This window comes from Xiphophorus couchianus, chromosome 22 (genome assembly GCF_001444195.1).
Source record: "Xiphophorus couchianus chromosome 22, X_couchianus-1.0, whole genome shotgun sequence".
In the NCBI taxonomy this organism is placed as follows: Eukaryota; Metazoa; Chordata; class Actinopteri; order Cyprinodontiformes; family Poeciliidae; genus Xiphophorus; species Xiphophorus couchianus.
The window spans coordinates 12,143,621-12,162,375 of record NC_040249.1 but is presented as its reverse complement, the minus strand read 5'-3'; the positions used below and the strand labels follow the sequence as shown (position 1 = coordinate 12,162,375).

The 18,755-nt window shown below is 38.8% G+C and overlaps 2 protein-coding genes and 1 long non-coding RNA gene across 3 annotated transcripts; 2 read left to right on the top strand and 1 right to left on the bottom strand.

The window, feature by feature from the left end:
• Nucleotides 1-336: 336 nt before the first annotated feature.
• Nucleotides 337-3,452, top strand: nkx2.3 (NK2 homeobox 3). The gene is made up of 2 exons (XM_028006245.1): nucleotides 337-1,242; nucleotides 2,037-3,452. The coding sequence occupies exons 1-2, from the start codon at nucleotides 843-845 to the stop codon at nucleotides 2,684-2,686; spliced, it is 1,050 nt and encodes a 349-aa protein (XP_027862046.1). The 5' UTR covers nucleotides 337-842; the 3' UTR covers nucleotides 2,687-3,452.
• Nucleotides 2,129-4,694, bottom strand: LOC114137567 (uncharacterized). Its single transcript, XR_003594019.1, has 3 exons — nucleotides 3,889-4,694; nucleotides 3,464-3,551; nucleotides 2,129-2,253 (listed from the first exon to the last, which is right to left on the bottom strand). It is a non-coding gene; the product is annotated as an uncharacterized LOC114137567 (long non-coding RNA).
• Nucleotides 4,695-6,831: 2,137 nt separating this feature from the next.
• On the top strand, nucleotides 6,832-10,179 carry nkx3.3 (NK3 homeobox 3). The gene is made up of 2 exons (XM_028006244.1): nucleotides 6,832-7,268; nucleotides 7,835-10,179. Exons 1-2 carry the CDS (start codon nucleotides 7,034-7,036, stop codon nucleotides 8,374-8,376), a joined length of 777 nt encoding a protein of 258 aa, XP_027862045.1. The 5' UTR covers nucleotides 6,832-7,033; the 3' UTR covers nucleotides 8,377-10,179.
• Nucleotides 10,180-18,755: the final 8,576 nt, after the last annotated feature.

The window sequence follows — 18,755 nt, the reverse complement described above, 5'->3', positions numbered from 1 at the left end:
AAAGGAAAACATCAGGTGTCCAAAATTTTACAGAAACCAAACCTGCAACATGCGGAGTCTCATATAAGTAAATGAATTAGGATCCTAAACGTCCTCCTGGTTTGCATCTGGTTTACCGCAGATAGATTATCTCAGTCATGATTTTCTGCGGCAGGAAATGAAGGTATTGCTTATCTTAAAACCACCAAGGTGACGATGGGAAGAGATGCGGTGATTGTTGGGCCAAACAGCAAAAACACTTTGATCAAAATGCATTACAGCCCAAGTATAGCTATGAAAAAGAGGGTGTTAAGTAAAAAAAACAAAAACATTTTTCTTTGTGAAAGTAGTGAATTATTTGCCAAATTAAAATAAGTAATTAGATAAATGCTTACTGGTGTGAGAAAACAAGATGCGTAAAACGTGCTTACCTTTCACACCTATAGCTGCCCGAGAAGAGTCGTTGGTGTCAATAAAATGTCATAAATTAGGAATCACTCACTGACGCAGGGAAACATGTACAGAAGGTCCCGGAGTCCCTCCCCCCGCTGCGGAACGTCACTGAAAGAGAGAGGACAGCATCTTGGCTGACCCAGCTCTTTCTCCAGATAACTGAATGTTAGCCAGCCAAACAGGACCGACCTCTCTCTTTTTCTGTGTGAGCCCTCCAGCCACAGGCGCACAGCCCGTGGAGAGGCATGTCACAGCTGAAAGACACCCAGCCCTCCCTGATCTGCGTGGAAAGGCAGCAGAGCGCGACCATTTTCCAGCTTTACGCACGGGCTATTAACCTTCTTTATTCGCAAGCCTGATAGAAATCGGATCTCTGCTTGGGCTTTGTGGCGCTTTTTAAAATTACCTATATGATAATCATGATTCCCAGTCCAGCTGTAGCTGCGTCCACCACGCCCTTTTCCGTGAAGGACATTCTAAAGCTGGAGCTGCAGCAACAGTCTCAGCAGCAACAGCTTCAGCTGATCTCCTGCTTCGGCCTCTCCGGCGCGCTGGCACAGCCGGGAACCTTCCCAAACAAGCCGTTCGGCTCTCACTCGCCGCCCTCCTGCATGCTGGCGGGCAGGGACAGCCCCAGCCCCATCAGCTCCTGCCTGTCGGAGAGCGAGGAGAGGATGTCGTACCTTAGCGCGCTGAGCGTTCAGGACCGACTGACGGAGTCCGGATTGGCCGCGGATGTGTTCGGAGACCCGGCACAAATTCATTCAGCAGACCCGCACCTGCAGAGCGAACAGGAGGAGCACGGCGGCAGTGAGTGGAAAACTGAACGGTTATCATAATTGCATGAGCTACTTGGCAATGTGAGCTGTATTACAGTGACAGTAAATACGTAAATAGGGCATAAGATGACATTTGCAAACTTGCAAAGCGCACAAGCTAACATAACATGTGCTGCAAATACTCCGAGAAGTGTGAGAATCTTCTCCGATTTTGTTGTAAAATGTAGTCATCAACTTTTACATTTGAACCGTTTATGTAAGAATACATAAACGGTGCAAAGGTCGGGATTTTTGATGGAATTTGTGCATAATAACAAATAATGCTTGATAGCTTTTATAATCATTTGAGTTTACGTATAGCCTAGATCTAACCGTAACCTCTGGCAACAATTAAAAAATACGCGCATTTACCTGACTAAACATGTTTTGAGTTTGCGAAGGGCTTGAATTTTATGTTTGACTTTTTCCACAAGTGAATTTGACGTTTTAATGTTTACTTTTCATTTTCTATTTTAATACCTATTTGATTTTTAGAAACACAAACAATTAATAAATAAATGACATTAAATATCAGTGATGCTTTATTTTACTAAACATTATTTAAGAAATTTAGGTAATGAGGCTATGTGATTACCTGGTTATTTTAGTTAAGTTATTTAGCGCAAATTATGATATTTTGCAGAATAAATAGATCAATTCATATAAAAAAATGTAGGCAGATCTTTCCAATATAATACAATCACTTACACAAATTCAATTCAATTAATTGACTTTGTTTACATACAATCACTTTACCAAAAATGTATTTATTTATTTTCTTAACAGAAAGCTGTGGTGCTCTGAGAGGCGATTGTGGAGAGGACACAGAGTCAGAGAAGCCCGTCACCAAGCAGCAGAGGACCAGGAGGAAGCCCCGCGTCCTTTTCTCCCAGGCCCAGGTGTTCGAGCTGGAGCGGCGCTTCAAGCAGCAGCGCTACCTGTCCGCCCCAGAGAGGGAGCACCTGGCCAGCTCCCTGAAGCTCACCTCCACCCAGGTCAAGATCTGGTTCCAGAACAGGAGGTACAAATGTAAGAGGCAGCGACAAGACAAGACGCTTGAGATCGCGGGGCACCACCATCACCACCACCATCATCACCATCCACCACCGCCGCGGAGGGTGGCGGTGCCGGTCCTGGTCCGGGACGGGAGGCCTTGTCTGGCCGGATCGCAGAACTATAACAGTCCTTACACAGTAGCAGCTCCGAATCCTTACAGCTACAACTACCCGGCCTACAGCTACAACAACTCTGTGTACAATAACACATACTCTTGTACTTATGCTAGTTTGCCCGCTCTTCCACCGAGCAACAGCGCTCCGAATGCGTTCATGAACATGAATTTGGGAAATCTGGGCGCGCAGACGCAAAGCCAGGCTCCTCAAGGACCGGTGATCCAACCCTGCCAGGGAACCCTGCAGGGCATCCGGGCATGGTAGCTGGGACAGGCTTCAATGGATTAATGAATGGACTCAAGATTACGATCATGCAAACTATATGTTGGCTTTAAGTAGGTGTAGCGAATGAAGTAACCATAAACCACAGACTGGGATGAAAAATTACAATACTGAAGATTCATTTCTTTAGATCTACTTGGACTATTTGCAGTGTTAGACTATGGATGTAAAGTAATCCTAAAATAACAGAAACTGATATGTGCATTTCTGAATTGCAATTAGCTTTTAAACAATTAAATCTGGAGTTTGGACAATTAAATGTTGGATGAAGAGGAAGGGGCCTGCTTCAATGGAGCCATAACAAAACCACAAGTCATTGCAAGCGCTTCGTGCGTACAGTATTATGTTGAGATTTTTTACTACTCGTGTACAGCTTTACTTGTGTTTAATACTGTTTTTTTTTTTTTTCTTTTTATGAATGATACTGAAAGTCTATAAATGCAATAAAACTGGCGATTAACAGGATCTGAGCGGTGCAGTGACTAAGCATTAATATGAGAATAATCGACGGCGACGGAGTGAAGAAAGAAAACCAGACAAAAAGCACAACTTGCCTTAGTGTTTGTCTCTTTCTGTGCCTACTGGCACGCTTTCTGTTCAGATTGCCCCTCTAAAATGTTATCCGGTGAGTTTTATTCCAACATTTTTCAAAGTTTCAAACCATTTCTCAAGCAAAACTAAAAAAAAAAAAAAAAAATCCCCCTGTGAGAAAGTCTGAGACAAGAACCAGAAACAGAGAAAATTTAAAAGGGAGCTTACGTCCGGTCAGGATTCAGAGATGGACATTAACCAGACAGCCGATATCATCGGAACACACACAGCTTGTAAACCATCAGAGCTCATCATACTGTTGGAAAAAATATATAAAAATACTACTATTGCTGCTACAACAACAACAACAACAACAACAACAACAATAATAATAATAATAATAATTTAATAAATCAAATTTTCAGCAAATTTAAGCTTGATGCATCACACATCCTAAGCACAAACACACACAACAACAAACACTCCCACTCTGCTGGAGATGGACTTCAGCAAATACCTTTACCTACAAGGCATGGCAGAACGCTCAGACGCTATTAATGGAGATGAATGGCAAAGTAAACAGAGTGTTTGTCTCTTCTGATAGCCTCCCTGGTCACTTCCTCTGGCTACTGCTCTGCCGGTTTAGGACATACCTGGTGTCAGCTCTAAGTGCTGCAGAGTCACTAGTGTAAATAGAGCTGGCGACAGGACGGCGATGCCTGAGGACGCAGCAGGCTGAGCAACCAGCGCTCTGAAAGGCAGGCGCCCGCGATCGCTATCGCGCGTGCTTCCAAAGATAGCTGCGCATCGCGGAGCTGTAAGCTCGCGGAGTTTCCCAAAACAGAAAGGTCTCCAATGGCAACCACTCAAGGACCTTAGGGGGGGGGGGGAAACAGAACCACAGTGCAGGACAGGAAATCAAACGCGTCCATACGGAAGATGAATGATGGGAGTTCTGGCTGTATGAGGTTTGCTTCCCACATTTGGCCTGGATACACTTTGAAAGTAAACATTGTTGTGACCTGAACGCTAGAGTATAAAAAGGTGAAGAATTTGATGTGACACACTTTTACAAAAGTTAGCAATAAATTAACTTGCAACTGGAGGAGAAAATCGTACTTTCAAATGTGGGCAGTTAGCTTGTCAAATGTGGACAAGCTAACTGAAAATAGACAGTAAGCCACAGCAATTCAAAATTGAAATTTTAAGGTAGTTTACACTGCAAATTGTGAGGTATTGACTCAAAATCAGAGAAATGATTAGTTTCAAAATAATGTCCTTGATATTGTCATGAAAGGTTCAGCAAATATCTCTGTTTTGCCATTTGTTGTTTGTTAAAATAAAATTCATGGGGCTCCTATTTGCTTCTACTGAATGTAATCCGTTCTCAATATGTACTGCCTAAACAAAATACAGTTCGGCTTCCGTTTTATTTTCAAGTTAAACATTATAGTTAAAGCTTAATAGTATTGCTTCCAGCATTATTTTCAACAAATCAGTATTTTTGTCCTAATAGAGCTTGAGCAAAGTATCTAATCAGTTGATGGTAGCACATAGAGATAATGGAAAACAGCGTAGCAGATAGTTTACTAGAGTTTTTTTAAAAATGGTGTAGCAGATAAATCAAACATGGCTTTTTAGAACCAAAATGTAGACCCCAGGCAAGTTATTAATGAGAATACGAAAAGCAGATAAGGAAGGTTGTGCTGGGCATGTTTACATTATGTTATCATTGTAAAGTCTGAAGTGAAAAATTAACACAGTTTGATTGATGATCATTTTGATTCAGTCATTGGCTATTCTAACATACTGTGCCCAGTGTTAGATAAAATAATATGAAGAGTGTGATGAATACATCATTAAACATTAGGAGCGATCATAATAAAGCTGAGAAAGTTTCTGTTGCTGCAAGAAGATTTAGCTTAGTAAGGGATTACACTAAAGTTAACCTTAAACTGAGATTTGTAATCCTGAGGCAGCTGCCAATAAAGTACACACCTTGAGTCTTACAAAGTTTTACAAGCCAGCTAACCAGAATAGATTTCAAAAGTCTGTCTCTAGATTTAAGTAGTCCCATGATAAGGCTAAAATCAAGCTCCCTAATTCTGAAACTGTTAATGCCAAAGAATGGCACATCTTAGCTGTGATTGTCAAGGAAATTGTTCACACGATGCAATGTTGGAATAGATTTAAGGACTTTATTTCTGGTTCAGTTACATCATAAGCCTGAATTTTCTGGTGTATTGTGTTGTGAGCTAATGGGTCTTTAATTTTTTTTTTTTTTCATTTATTTGCTTTTATAAGTTAATTTGCTAAATACTTGTTATTATGTTGTTAATAAACAGATGATTTGATTGATAAAATATAGATAGATGAGTAAGTGAGAGTAAGTGCATTATGGCTGCTAAATGTACATAATTTATACTAATATTGATTGGAATATATCCAAATAAAATGTATGCAAATGTCTACTCTGACTTTATTGGTTAAATATGAACAGTTTGTTTAATAGGTGCAAATGATGACAAGCTGCACTGGGCATTTCAAAATGACATATTATCTTTTTGCATCTTTAGCATTAGAAACAGAGAGCTAACTTCCTCTTCCTCCTCTTCCTAGAGTGATGCATTCTAGGTGGAGAATATGTTAATTGCAACTGCATGCTACCAAACCTCCAAAAGGATCAGTCCAGACAAAACAGTTTTGCATGGTGAGTAAAGTTGTCGGCTACCTGTTTAACCAGCGTTGCTTAATTAACTTAGAGGAAGGATTGAAATTAGGACAGTGTCTAAAAAAAAAAATCCATAATTTCCCTCAGACGTGTTGTGACACCCTGAGCAGATCTGGTTCTGTGGAAAGCAGAAAGATTTATCTGGTTAGTCAGAGGAAGAACACAAAGACCCAGGGAGTAGACAGATCTCTGCATCTGTCATCACATCTCCTTACCTTGGAGCTAGGCTTGCTGATTGTGTAATAGCTTTTCTGTCCATTTGGGTGGGGGCTGTTATCACTTAGTTTTATTTGCACTTAGCTTGGAAGCCAATAATCTTTCCCACATGGCGGCGCTACAATCGCTCATTTGAGGTTAATGGATGACTAATTTTATTGACAAACAAAAACAAATAGTTTCACAAATCAGGTTTATGTCAAGTTATTTATAGAGGTACATTAATGGATGGGGCGCCTACTTACAAACGCTCAATTCATTTTATGCACTACATTTATTGAGACATTTTATTTTATTTATATTTAGCACACAAATAATGCTACTCTGTTTCACAAGAATAGTGTGTTTGTCTGTGTTGAAGGTCCGCTTCTGTTTATTTTATTTTCATATTTTTTTATTACATCATTTTGAGATTTTCTGGTAGTTGAAATGGCCATTTTTTACTCAGTGATTTTTGTGAGTAAAAATTTTGTGAAGTGACTTTTGATGCACTTACATTTAAACTGAATCAGTAAGCTAGAACTAAACAGAACTGAAGTCGTTTTTATGTAGAGTCACTTTTCTTCTGTGCAAGCTGCACCAAGGTTGTAACGGGGCGGCGCTAATGAGGGGGCAGGAGGAGAAAACCTATCGCGTTTTCACTAAAGCTCTTATCGAGGACAGTTAAACTCTTGGCAGTTTCTTGCAGAGACTTCTCTTTAAGGGACTGGACTCGTTTGACGGCAAAATAAATGAAAGCAATAGAAAGACATCTGATCGAGAGGCTTACTTTGGAGCGGCTTATGACTTGATGCTTCCATGAGCTGCAGTGCAGAGTTTGGACACAGCTTCTTGTGGTCTTCCAGTGCATCATGACATCGAAGTTTTCAACCTTCTTAATCAAAGACATTCTTACCGGCCTGGAGGCTCCCTGTGGGAATCCCGGCAACACAGCTGCAGAGGAGCTTTGCGCACTTGCGCGCAATTTACGCGCGGGCTTTGATAACGCCATTCAGAAAAGACTTTCTCCTGGTAAACGCGTGTCTGAAAGCCACCGATCCGGCACCGGCAAGAAAGAAGGAGGGGCTGCGACTCAGTTCAGAGAAGGTAAGGTTTTCATTTAGAAGAAAAAACATTTATTTAAATTTGACTATTTAATATTTTTTTAGCTGTGGCGTTGTACCTAATTCATGTCTGAAAAATTACTAAAATTAAGTAAACTTTAAAAAGACGGGGAAAATACACTATGTATTTGGTATTTGTCTTGTTAGAGGGGCAGGTTTGTACAATTGCTTCGGCTAAATATCTGACCATAAAAATTGCTTAATTATTAATTGTAAAAGAGCCAACTTATTTTCAGCTTATCTTAAATAATCAAATGTCAATGGAGAATATTTTAAAACAAAATTTATTGACTAGCCATTTTAAGCTTAATGCAATGGAATTTTTTTTATTATTATAATTTTTTTGAGTAGGTTGTGTTGCTTTTAATTGTCTTGACATGATGGAAAACCGTTCGGAAGCCGTCTGGTTGTGATGGTGTAAACGGCATTTAAGATTAATTTTCTTCATAGAATGTGTTGGATTTTCAGTTCCACATAGTGTCATATATTGGCTTTATTCGGCTTAATAAAGGAAAAAAAACGTTAATAATTGACTGTTATTGTTGTCAGGTACCGCAGAGAGTGCAGGCATGCAGTATGTGGAGCAGAATAAGCGGCAAAGGAACTATGTGGAAGCAGGAATGAAGGGGTTTCTCCACCACTACCACCGAGGCGGGGAGACATCCAGCTGTTCCCCCGAGGAGAGCCACTGCGCGGCCGCGAAGAAGCGCTCCAGAGCGGCTTTCTCCCACGAGCAGGTCCACGAGCTGGAGCGTCGTTTCAGCGCCCAGAGGTACCTATCTGGTCCCGAGCGGGCAGACCTGGCATGCGCCTTGAAACTCACAGAGACACAGGTGAAAATCTGGTTCCAGAACCGGAGATACAAAACGAAACGGCGCCAGCTGGCCACTGACCTGGCGGCGCTCAGCTCACCAAAGACCGTGGCGGTTAAAGTGCTGGTGAGAAATGAGCAAAAGCCGTGGATTCCGGGCAGTGGAGCCCACCTTCCCACGACTGTGCCACTGTACCACGGCTATCAGTACCAGCAGCCCTTCCTACACCAATGCTACCAGCCCTACAGCACTGACAGGTCATATGGAGGAACGTTCTAATGTTTGTGTGTCTTGCAAAGTTCACATGTGAATCTTTGTAGAAAATATTTTTTACGCCCTTCTGCAAAAATCAATTACTTAATAATAATAATAATAATAATAATAATAATAATAATAATAATAATAATAATAATAATAATAATAACATAGAAAGTGAACATTTGAAAGACATCATGAAAATAAACATATTGCAGAAAAATATTTTAGGTGCGTTTTGCACTTTCTCTAAGATCTCCAAGATTTAATTTTGAAATTATTTGAGTTGCACACAGCTCATAGGGGTGGCCAGAAAAGGGAAATAATTATGTATTTTTTTTTATTTTTGTTGTAGGAGTAACTCTCCAAAATTTGGGAGAGCAGAGAAACTTCACCCCCTTTTATTTCATCAAACCCTTCCTGAATTACAAAAATCTTGTTGTACCAAAGACGGTACAAAAATCGTTTGTACTACCATAAAAAATATTCTACTTCTCCGCATTTTTATGCTTCTACTGTACATTTGAATATTTCATTTTTCCTATTTCCTTAGAGAAAAAAAACCAAACAAACTAAACGCTTGTGATTTTATTTTGTTTTTGGATTGTACAAATAAACTTTGGGAAGAGTTTGCTGAGATTTAAACCAGGAGTGGGTCTCTGCTGCCTCTAGCGGTCATTGGACGAGAAGCGGATTGCAGTCTGGACAAGTCATCAGTCCATCATAAGTTAATACAAAAATGTCTCCATGCTCAGACTAGCTCTGCTCCAAGAGCAGATTAGAGTGACGGAGTAGCCTTAACTGTGAGAGGAAGCCTGAGAACCCGGAGAGAACCCACGCACCAGGACAATGTACAAACTCCATGCAGAAAGACCCAATTCAAACCTGGAGTCTTTTGATGCAATTCAGCAGTGCTAAGAACTGCCAACAAATAGCCTACCTCAAAATATATGAGAAAAAAAAGAGTCATATTGTCATAACATGTAACAGTTTCTGAAGTCTAGTCTCAGCATATAGTTTGCATTTTTATGTTTTATGTTTTCTCTGCAGCAGCTTCTACAATCCTCCAAACCACTTGAGTACGATTTCTAAACCTACTCTGAGTAAAAATCTTACCTTTATGAGTGAAATCTAGTGAGCATCTGTCACAAATTTAGTTGTTGATTTTCCTCATGGGGCATATTTAAGAATCATTTAAAACTCCATGAAACACCAACATTAACATATGAGCTTTGTTGAAGGGGTTTTGTGGCTTACAAAATATTTAGTCAGTAAGGACTGAAATTATTTTTGTTGTCCGTGCGATTTGTTTTTGCATCTAAAATGCTGTTTTTAGAATTTTAACACCTCAGTTATATGTCTTTGAGCTTAATGTTCACAACTCTTTTATATAAACGAGTTGTGAACTCGTATGCTGTTGTCCTTTGCTGTTGCTTTGTGCAACAGCAAAGGAGTATGTTGTTTAGTTCTTTTCCTAGTTGTGGATGAATGAGTCAGAGAGGGCAAATGAACCATGAAGATGTTGTACCATCCAACCTCCCCCCCCCATACAGGGAAGCACACATTAATCACTGTTTTACTGACAGGAAAACACCCTCATGTTGAAGGAATTGGCGCAATGATCACGACTGAAACAAAAAAAATAAACATAATTCCTACTCAAGTGGAAGAGTGTATTCATAACTAAACCTTGTGCCCGGACTGTCGACATGCTGTGACATTAAAATGCTTTGATGTAAAACAGAACTCATGGCTTCTTTTATCCCAACTTATAAAACCTGTATTAAAACAAAAAAATGATTGTACATATCCATAGAAAATAAAAGAAAGGAAACACTCAATAATGTATCACTGTGAAGTGGAAGATTGCGGATAGTTTTTGTGATGTTTTGCAAAAGAAAAACAATAAAATGTGGAGCATATTTGCTCATTAGATTATTTTTATTGTCACATCTTTAGATAAACAAATATTGTCCAAACTGTAACGATGCAAAATTCAACGAAAGTAATACATTTTCATAAAACTGTTTTGTGAAATATTTCAAAGTGATGTAGTAAAACAAACAGGTTTAAAATAAGCAATAACATATTTGTTTACAAATGTGTGTATTAGGTGCTGTTGCCATTCAGATTCTCGGGTTGTAAGAGCGGAGGGGTGGGTGGGATTTCACAATGGGTGAAGCGGGGGGCAGGGACTCATGCCACTATGTATGTTTAATTAAAAACATACAGAAATTGTTGCTTTTATTCTTTCATGCTTATTTGAGAAATCACTGACTCTGTTGTGGCATCCATTAGGGTGTGAGCTCCCTTTCCCCACATCTACTTCACTCAGCTCCCCCAGACTAGCGTTAGCAGCAATTAGCAGACACCTCGTGGAACTGTGAGTCTGCTGAGCTTCTAATACAAACTACTCTGTCCAACGCTTCTAAGAATTGTTGCAAATTTCTTTTAAGTCATATTTGATACATGTAGCAATTTTAAAACAAGTGAAGGTAACATAGTCACTTGATTGTGATACAAAATGGCACTATGTGCCTGGAAAATATTTAATACTGCCCCTTTACACAACTGGTTGGGGGGCAGAACTTTCATGATGCACCACCAGGAGGGGGAGGAATCCATCAAACTGCTGGAAGCAGGATACTTCACTCTTGATAACCAGTATCTTTAAATTCTAATAACTGGAACATTTTCGTTTTATGTTTTAGTTTTAACATTTTTGCCTCCTCCTCCTTGGTATAGATGAGGCTGTTTGTTCAATAATGTTCTCTAAGAAACATCTGAGACTTTCACAGAACAAATGTTGTTACTTTGAGATTAAATGATATGCATGTGGATTTCTGATGGCAGTTACTTATATTGCATTTTATTACAGGGTATTAGAGTGAAGAGAGGCTGAAGAAAAATGCATCACAAACTTCTTGGGGTTTTTGGCTTGAAAAGATAATGAAATATTGTGTAACTTCTCTCCACTTCACAATTATGCACTAATTTATGTTAGTCATGAAATCACAATGAAATGCACTACATTTTGTTAAACGTGACAAAAATCCAAAAAAGTTTGAGAGGGTAAAAAATGAGCAAACCATTTAAAGCACACATTCCTCTACAGTTTTTGCCATCGTGGATAAAAAAGCGTTTCTATGTAAGTGTTTTAGTTATTACAGTAATGCAAAAGAGAAATGGATCGTGTGTGAGTGCAGTTTGTCAACCTGTCACTGAAGAATTAACTCCAACATGATATTTTGCAACACTTTGCATGCAAACAGAGTTTGTTTTTAGAGTGATATTAGTCTGCTTTGAAAGGCAGCAGGGCATGGAAGGTCATGGACTTTAATTTGCTTCACATTTTACGTCCTCTGCTTTGCTTGCCATTTTATGTTTACTCATTCTATTGATGATGCAAAATGAGTAAGCATACTTGTTCTGGTTTAATATTGAACATACTAAACCTATGAGCTCAATCTACACCATTTGTGCAGCATTGATACAGGTAACAAAACATCTGGACGTTGGAAGAGTTAGATAAGACTAGGCAGATTCAAATTTTCCTCCCATCTGACTGTGCTGTCTATGTTTATTTTAACTTTGGTTTGGCTGAAACAATAAAATCTAGATTGTTAGGCTCAAGAAAATATGACTATGCACATAAAAACATGTATTATACTATGAACACAAGCAATCCCAAAGCTCATACCACATTCTAACCTCGTTTTCTTTAGTTATAAAGCAAGAAGACCCAACCCCTTTTGCAGTAAGAACTAAAAGAAACAATTTCCTGATTATGCGATATTTTTTAGTGATAGTTTTTTGTCATAGAATGTTGCTTTGTGACACAAACATGCGTTTTTGGAGACAAAATACAGACAGTAAATACGTTTGTTATACTTTTTTCTCCATGCATGACATATGCTTGTCCTCTGTACCAAAGCCATTATTCAAATGCACTTTCAGCTTACAAACAGAGCTCTCACTTGGTTAATATCAGATTGCACAGACATTGTGAATATATTTGCATGCTGAAAGTATGAAGAACACTTGTACAACCTTAAATAATTACTTCCTTTCTATGCAGGAAAGTAAGTCACAGTGAGGGGAGAGGGATAAATAAGGACAGAGGGAAATTGAGTCTTTATTACCAAGGCAGAAAAATGGAAAAAGAGCAAGAGTTAATTTAATAACTGGTCATGAATCCTTTTGGTGTTTGTTCGTATGTCACAGAGTTGAATCACTGAGCTGTAGGTCTAATCTCAGTTCAGGCATCTCTGATGAATCACCGGGGGTAATCCCCACCTTTTTCTGCATAATTATGTCTATTGAGCTTCACTTAATCTAATCTGCTGCTTATAAAGCAGAGTAGTTGTATAACTTCAAATCCAGTTAGGCTGGTTAAAATTCACCACTTCCATCAGAGGTCACCCCCATGTAAACACCAACTGCCTCTCCACAGGAATGTGCTTCACAAGGTATCCTTAAAAAAAACAAAACAAACAAAAAAAAAAAAACACCTTACTTTTGTTCATGAATGTGTCTTGCTCATGTGTCTTTTCTGAGCTGTTAATTATTTTTTTAGCACACTCATGAAGCAGAGTTCAACCATAAGATGTTTGTCTGCTCCATTGAATTCTCAACACCAGGTTGAGCAACTTACATAACACAAGTATTAAAAGGTAGATTTGAACAATGAATATGGAAGCCGGCAGAGACAAGTAATATCCTGCTGTCTTTGTGTTTCTGAAGATTTCTCAGTTGAGATAAAGGTCTGTGGGGTGGGGCAGTCTCTCTGCTCTGCAACGCAGGAATGGAGGTCTCCACCTAATCCACGCTTGGCTGTTCTTTCAAGATACACATCTATTGACTGAGTATCCTCGCATGTCACCTGGGCAGCAGCGGTGACTCATTTCTGATGCTCTTATTGTTGCAGGAATGATGTCTTTGAGACACTGGTTGATTTAAGTGCAGCTTCCCCACACAATGGCCCGGCCGAGGCCACTGACCTAAATGAATAGATTTAGAGCTTATCTGACACAGTGGGAGCGTCAAGTCTGTCACAAAAAGTCCAAAATTATGACTTATTATTAATCAGAACTTTAACCTGGATATTTTATGGGTGTATGTGGTGCAGCAGTGTGTGTTTGTGTTGTTTCCGTGCCGTCCCTCTGCGGACGCAGGTCAAATCTCAGGACAGAGAGGGGTCACGGTTGATGCCTCTATTTAAAGACGGAGCTGCATCCTTTCGACCCTCGCTTACATGCACACACACGCACACATTACAAATAATCCCACCCAGACAACTCTCCAGGCTAGTCCTAGAAACTATTAGCAGATAGCATCAGTGAATGCAGGAATGTAAACATTTACAGTAAAGCTAAAAGACATCGGCTCCCCCTGGGGGAGACACATCCATCACACAGCAGCTACATCAGCACTTATAAGCTCTCCTGGTTTCCAAAGGAATCAAACATCCCTCCTTTCTGCACAATTTGATAGGATTTCAAGTAATCAGCGCATATTGTTCTGTTTGACATGTCAGTGATGATGCTGTCTTGTAACAGAGCTGCCATGAAAAAACATTATTATTAATTAGGATACTTTCATACTAGTAAAATAAAATGTGATGCTGAGAACTAGCTGGTGACTATGACGTCTGTTTAAGAATTCTGCTGTTTAGATTTTCAAGCAGAGCTGTAGTTAAGATGCTTCAGAACTAAGTGGGTAAATAACTGCAGTGGTTTTGTCTCTCTGTTTGTAAGAGCAGGGGGAGAACGCATGGACACTGACAGAATCAGAAAGCCAAAGAGATGAGCCAGCCCTCAACAAATAAAAAAACAGCAAAAGTAATGTGGATGAACCTGAGGCCTCAAAATGCAAAATGCATTGGGTGGGTTCAGGAAGGAAGTAAAGTACACTAAGAGGAAATGTGATCATGGTTGTTGACAAATGTTCATTTACTGAACATTAATTTTTAGATCAAAATATACTGTACATCAACTATCTTTTCTTTTTTCATTTTCCAAAAATGTTCACACCCACTTTTTGTTTTACATTTTATTACAAGGTAAACATACATTTTAGTGTTTATTGTTTTATATGATCAACAACCAGATAATTGTACATAATTGTGAAATGGAATGAAATTCTTATTGTAAATTATTACAAATAAAAATGAGGAAAAATAGCATGCATTTGTATTATCCCTCCTGAGTTTTGAAGTACATCTCTAGCTTTGCATATTTAGAGACATTCTTTATTGACAAATAGGTCAAGGTCAGTCAGATTGGACCAATAATGTCAATGAAAATCAGTTTTCAACTTTGCTTCCAAATATGCTTCCACCACCATGTTTCACGTTGGGGAAGATTTGTCTCTGTAAAGTACAGTTACTTTTCTGCCACAAATTTTAAAAATCTTGCATCCCTCTCTCTCATTTCACAGCTGTGCTCTATTTCATGTTAGCATATTGTAATATATATATATATATATATATATATATATATATATATATATATATATGATTTGGTTGTAATTTAACAAAATGTGGAAATGTTTCAAGATGCGTGAATATATATAATGTTTTTTGCAAAACACTGCAATTCTAATAGCACATAATTTTTCTGTTCTCTGTTAGAAATCTACAAAACTGTGACTTCAAACAGTTGCATGCAGGGATATCACATGAAAAAGTCTATAACCACAACAATTATTGTTCAGTAAGGAATAATATGTAAAATAAGAGAAAAGAAAAACCTGAGACTCTTACTACTACTGAGTCTTTAAATTGCTGCTAATAGATTTTGACCAATTCTTTTTTGTAGAATTGTTGTACATTTTGCCTCATTGGAGCGTTTAGTTTTAGCCATGAACAGCCTGTCCAGGTTCATGTCATTGTCAGGATGTTGGGTTGTTTGGGTTTTGTTATTTTCTGTGCTCCTTTGTTCTTTTTCTTTTATTAGATCAGCTGTGTTTCTGTTTTAGTTTGGTTTAGTTTTTTCTTAGTGATTCTAGTTCATTATGTTCATTTCTTGTCTAGTTACTTATTGTTACTCTAGTTTAATTATGTTTCTTAGGTCTAGTTATTATTTAGTGTTTTAGATTTATTTCCTAGTCCCCTCTGTACCCTCCCTCACCCCCTGTGTCACTTTCTCACTCTCTCTTCCTTCACACCTACAGCTCTAATCATCCATCTGTTCCTCGTTCAGTAATCAACCTCCCCAGTATATATAAAACTCTTTCTCAGTTACTCCTTGCTGGTTCCTCCTATTTAATGTCGTTACTCCTGTTTCCCTTGGATTTATGGTTTGTGTTCTGTCCTGGCTCCCTGTAGATTTTCTAAGTTTATTTGTTCATCATTTTCATTAAACATACTCATCTTCTACACCATGCCTCTACTATGCACTATAACATTAACAAACAAGACTGCTCTGTCTTGGCACTTTGAGCAGCAACCTCATCCAGTCATGTCATTGTGCCGTAAGTTTCCACATCCTACTTTCTCTGTACCAAACCCAGATCTCAGCATGTTAGCTTGTGTATTCATGAAATAACCCATTCTGTAAACATCCGTATGAACTGACAGATAGTCAGATATATGAAAATGGTGTGTGTGCGTGTGTGTGTGTGGGTGCACAACTAGGAGTAGAAACAGCATATTAATCTGTTAAAGAGGTTGAATTTTCCCCATGATCCTCTGTCCATTGAAGGAGACAGGCAGTTTTTCAAGTTGCAACACTTCCTTCCTTGACTCCTCACCACTCTCACATCTCCCACACACATGCTGAGACAGACACACACTCCTCCAAAGCAGGCCAGGGGAATCCAAATGTTTTAATTAGTGGTGATAAGCAGAGGCAGGGAAAGCACTGAGCCATTCTGACACACACACACACACACACACACACACCCACACACAGACATCTTTTATCAGCATGCTGATAATGGAGCTACTCAGTCCCCACTTACGGCCTCTCAAACTTCCCTCTGACTCCTACACATCCACTGCAGGATACCTATTGTTGCTGTGTGAAACAGCAGTAATTTTGATATTATTATTAATTATTATTATTATTATTATTATTATTATTATTCAGTCTCTTACTGGTTGGTTGGATAAAATCTTACAAAAAGTTCTTACCTTAACACATTTTCTCATACTTCTATATCTCATAATTAACCCATAAACAGTTTAAACAACTTATAACATCAGGGTAACTATCGGAGTACCAAAAACGTCCTAACCTTGAACCAGCGAAGTGTCTTTTCAAGTCTGGAGACTGGTGCATATTCAAATCCAGATACATTGTTTCACTTGACAACAATGCAAACTGTGTATTTTTTCTGAAGCTTTCTGAAAGAAATATCTTTTTGCAAAGTCAGATTTCTGCCACATCTTTTTTGTTGTTGTTGTAACCAGGAGTTGAAACATATATGAACATCAATAGAAATAACAGCTTCGTTGATAAGTGGATCTGTCACCATCAGGTTATTTCAGATCAGTGTGAACAATCAAGCTGGGTGCTTTTGTTGACTTAATAAGTGGTTTAAGGCTCTTTTTTTGTTTAAACCAGTTAGAGCTGTCTTGAGCTGGAAGGCATGAGTTGCTGAGCGTATTTGACAGGAAGCGAAGACCGCTTTCTTTTCAAGATCAAGTTCAAAGGACAGCAGGCCTGTTTCTTCCTCAGTGTCCCTGACTGCACCTGTGTTGCCTTGACACACACAAAAGAGAACACACACACTTGCAAATGCAAGGAATCTTTATCACAGTGCTTTTTCCCCAGTTGACAGACATCTTAAGGTCTTTCAGTCTCTGGCCGTGGGCATTCAAAACATTTAGTGCATGGAAGCAAAGAAAAAAGGCGATCCAACTTGAAAATCTGAGTTCATTTGTTAAAAGCAAATGTAAATAAATTAAGTTTGACAAACATAATTGGATTGCATGTGACAAATTAACTTTTTTTGTTAAGCTGAAGCCCCATTTTCTGTTTTTCAGTCAATGTGATAAGTGAAGTTTGTAAGATGATTTTCTGACCTTTCCTAGCTTTTAAAGGAAATTGTCACAACAGTTGAGACTGAGCAGAGAAAGTTCTCGACACCTGCAGCCAACTGCAACAATGCTGCAGTTCTGCTAGAGCCTCACTCCCAGAAGCCTTAGGGTGTTTGACTTTTTTGTGTACTTGTTTGGATCTTTAGCTTTGATCACGATGGGGTAAATTTCCAACTGTAGAAAGCTCCTCAGGCAACAAAGACATTTCAATTCTAACGTTCATCCAGCCACTTTCTGAGTTTTTCTTTTGGACTATTTTCTCCATCATCATCACTTTGGAAACCCTCATGAATGAATCAATACCTTTTGTGTAGGTCCTTTGTCTATTCTGCCTCATTAGTAATGGCGTTTTCCTATAAACACTGAAATGCATAAAGGGTTTTCCATTCAAAGCAAGCCTTGCGTGATCTTCTTTTATTGTACAGGATCTGTGAAGAATCCTGTTGTCAAGTAACAAGAAATTCAAAGCCAGCTAAATATCTCTACATTGTTTTGTGTCTTAACCTTGCCTGAAAATGCTATTATCTCTTCACTCACTGTTTTGTTTCCCACAAACCAATGGCTGTATGAGCGAGTATGTCTATAGCGTTACAATTCATTGTGTGTCAGCGATCACCTTGTATCTTTGGAGATTGTGGGAAGAATCCTCCTCCAGCATGTTCTCTCAAGTGATGACAGAAGCTGCATCTCCCCCACAACTTAATTCTTCATGGTACAAGTGTGGGAGAGATTCAAGCTAGAACATTCACTGTAGGAAAAAAAGAAAGCGTCCAAGCTCCTCAAAAAGGAAAATAGTATATCCAAAACTTTTTTATATGGACATAATAAGTGTCTAAGGTGTGCACAGGGCAAAGACATAGTTTCTTAAACAATTTCTACTCATCTTACTAGATCAAATTTAGACAAATCTTCTCATCCTGTCATGACAGATAATAACATACTGCTGCACAAAGACCTCTTGGCTATGTCCCTTAATGCTGCTAGCTATTTTTAACTTTACAAAGCAAAGATTTCCGTGACTAGAAATGGAAATTAACCAGCTGGCTATAATCTCATGTATTTACACGTCAATCTTAATGAACACGTATTGTCAAAATTTTTTAAAATAAACTTGAACTTAACTTCAAGATTAATAATGTAGAAAAAGATTCAACCATGAAGGCTAGTCTGTACAGTGCCTTGCAGTTACAAAGAGATCCAACATGTCACCAAAGAGGGTTACCTATTTGGTTGACTTTTCTCGCGTAGTTAGGAACTTACACTGACTGTTAGATTGTGAGCAAGGACGGATGATCATGGTCTGGGTGTTTTTGTGTCAGCCCTGCTTGTGACCAACATACCCGACTAGGATGTGCCACAC

Bases quoted from the DNA above. Each gene is read 5' to 3' on its own strand.
- nkx3.3 (XM_028006244.1), top strand. From the start codon at position 7,034: ATGACATCGAAGTTTTCAACCTTCTTAATCAAAGACATTCTTACCGGC. The intron at 7,269-7,834 runs GTAAGGTTTTCA...TATTGTTGTCAG, and splicing joins TGCGACTCAGTTCAGAGAAG to GTACCGCAGAGAGTGCAGGC.
- nkx2.3 (XM_028006245.1), top strand. From the start codon at position 843: ATGATAATCATGATTCCCAGTCCAGCTGTAGCTGCGTCCACCACGCCC. The intron at 1,243-2,036 runs GTGAGTGGAAAA...TTTTCTTAACAG, and splicing joins ACAGGAGGAGCACGGCGGCA to AAAGCTGTGGTGCTCTGAGA.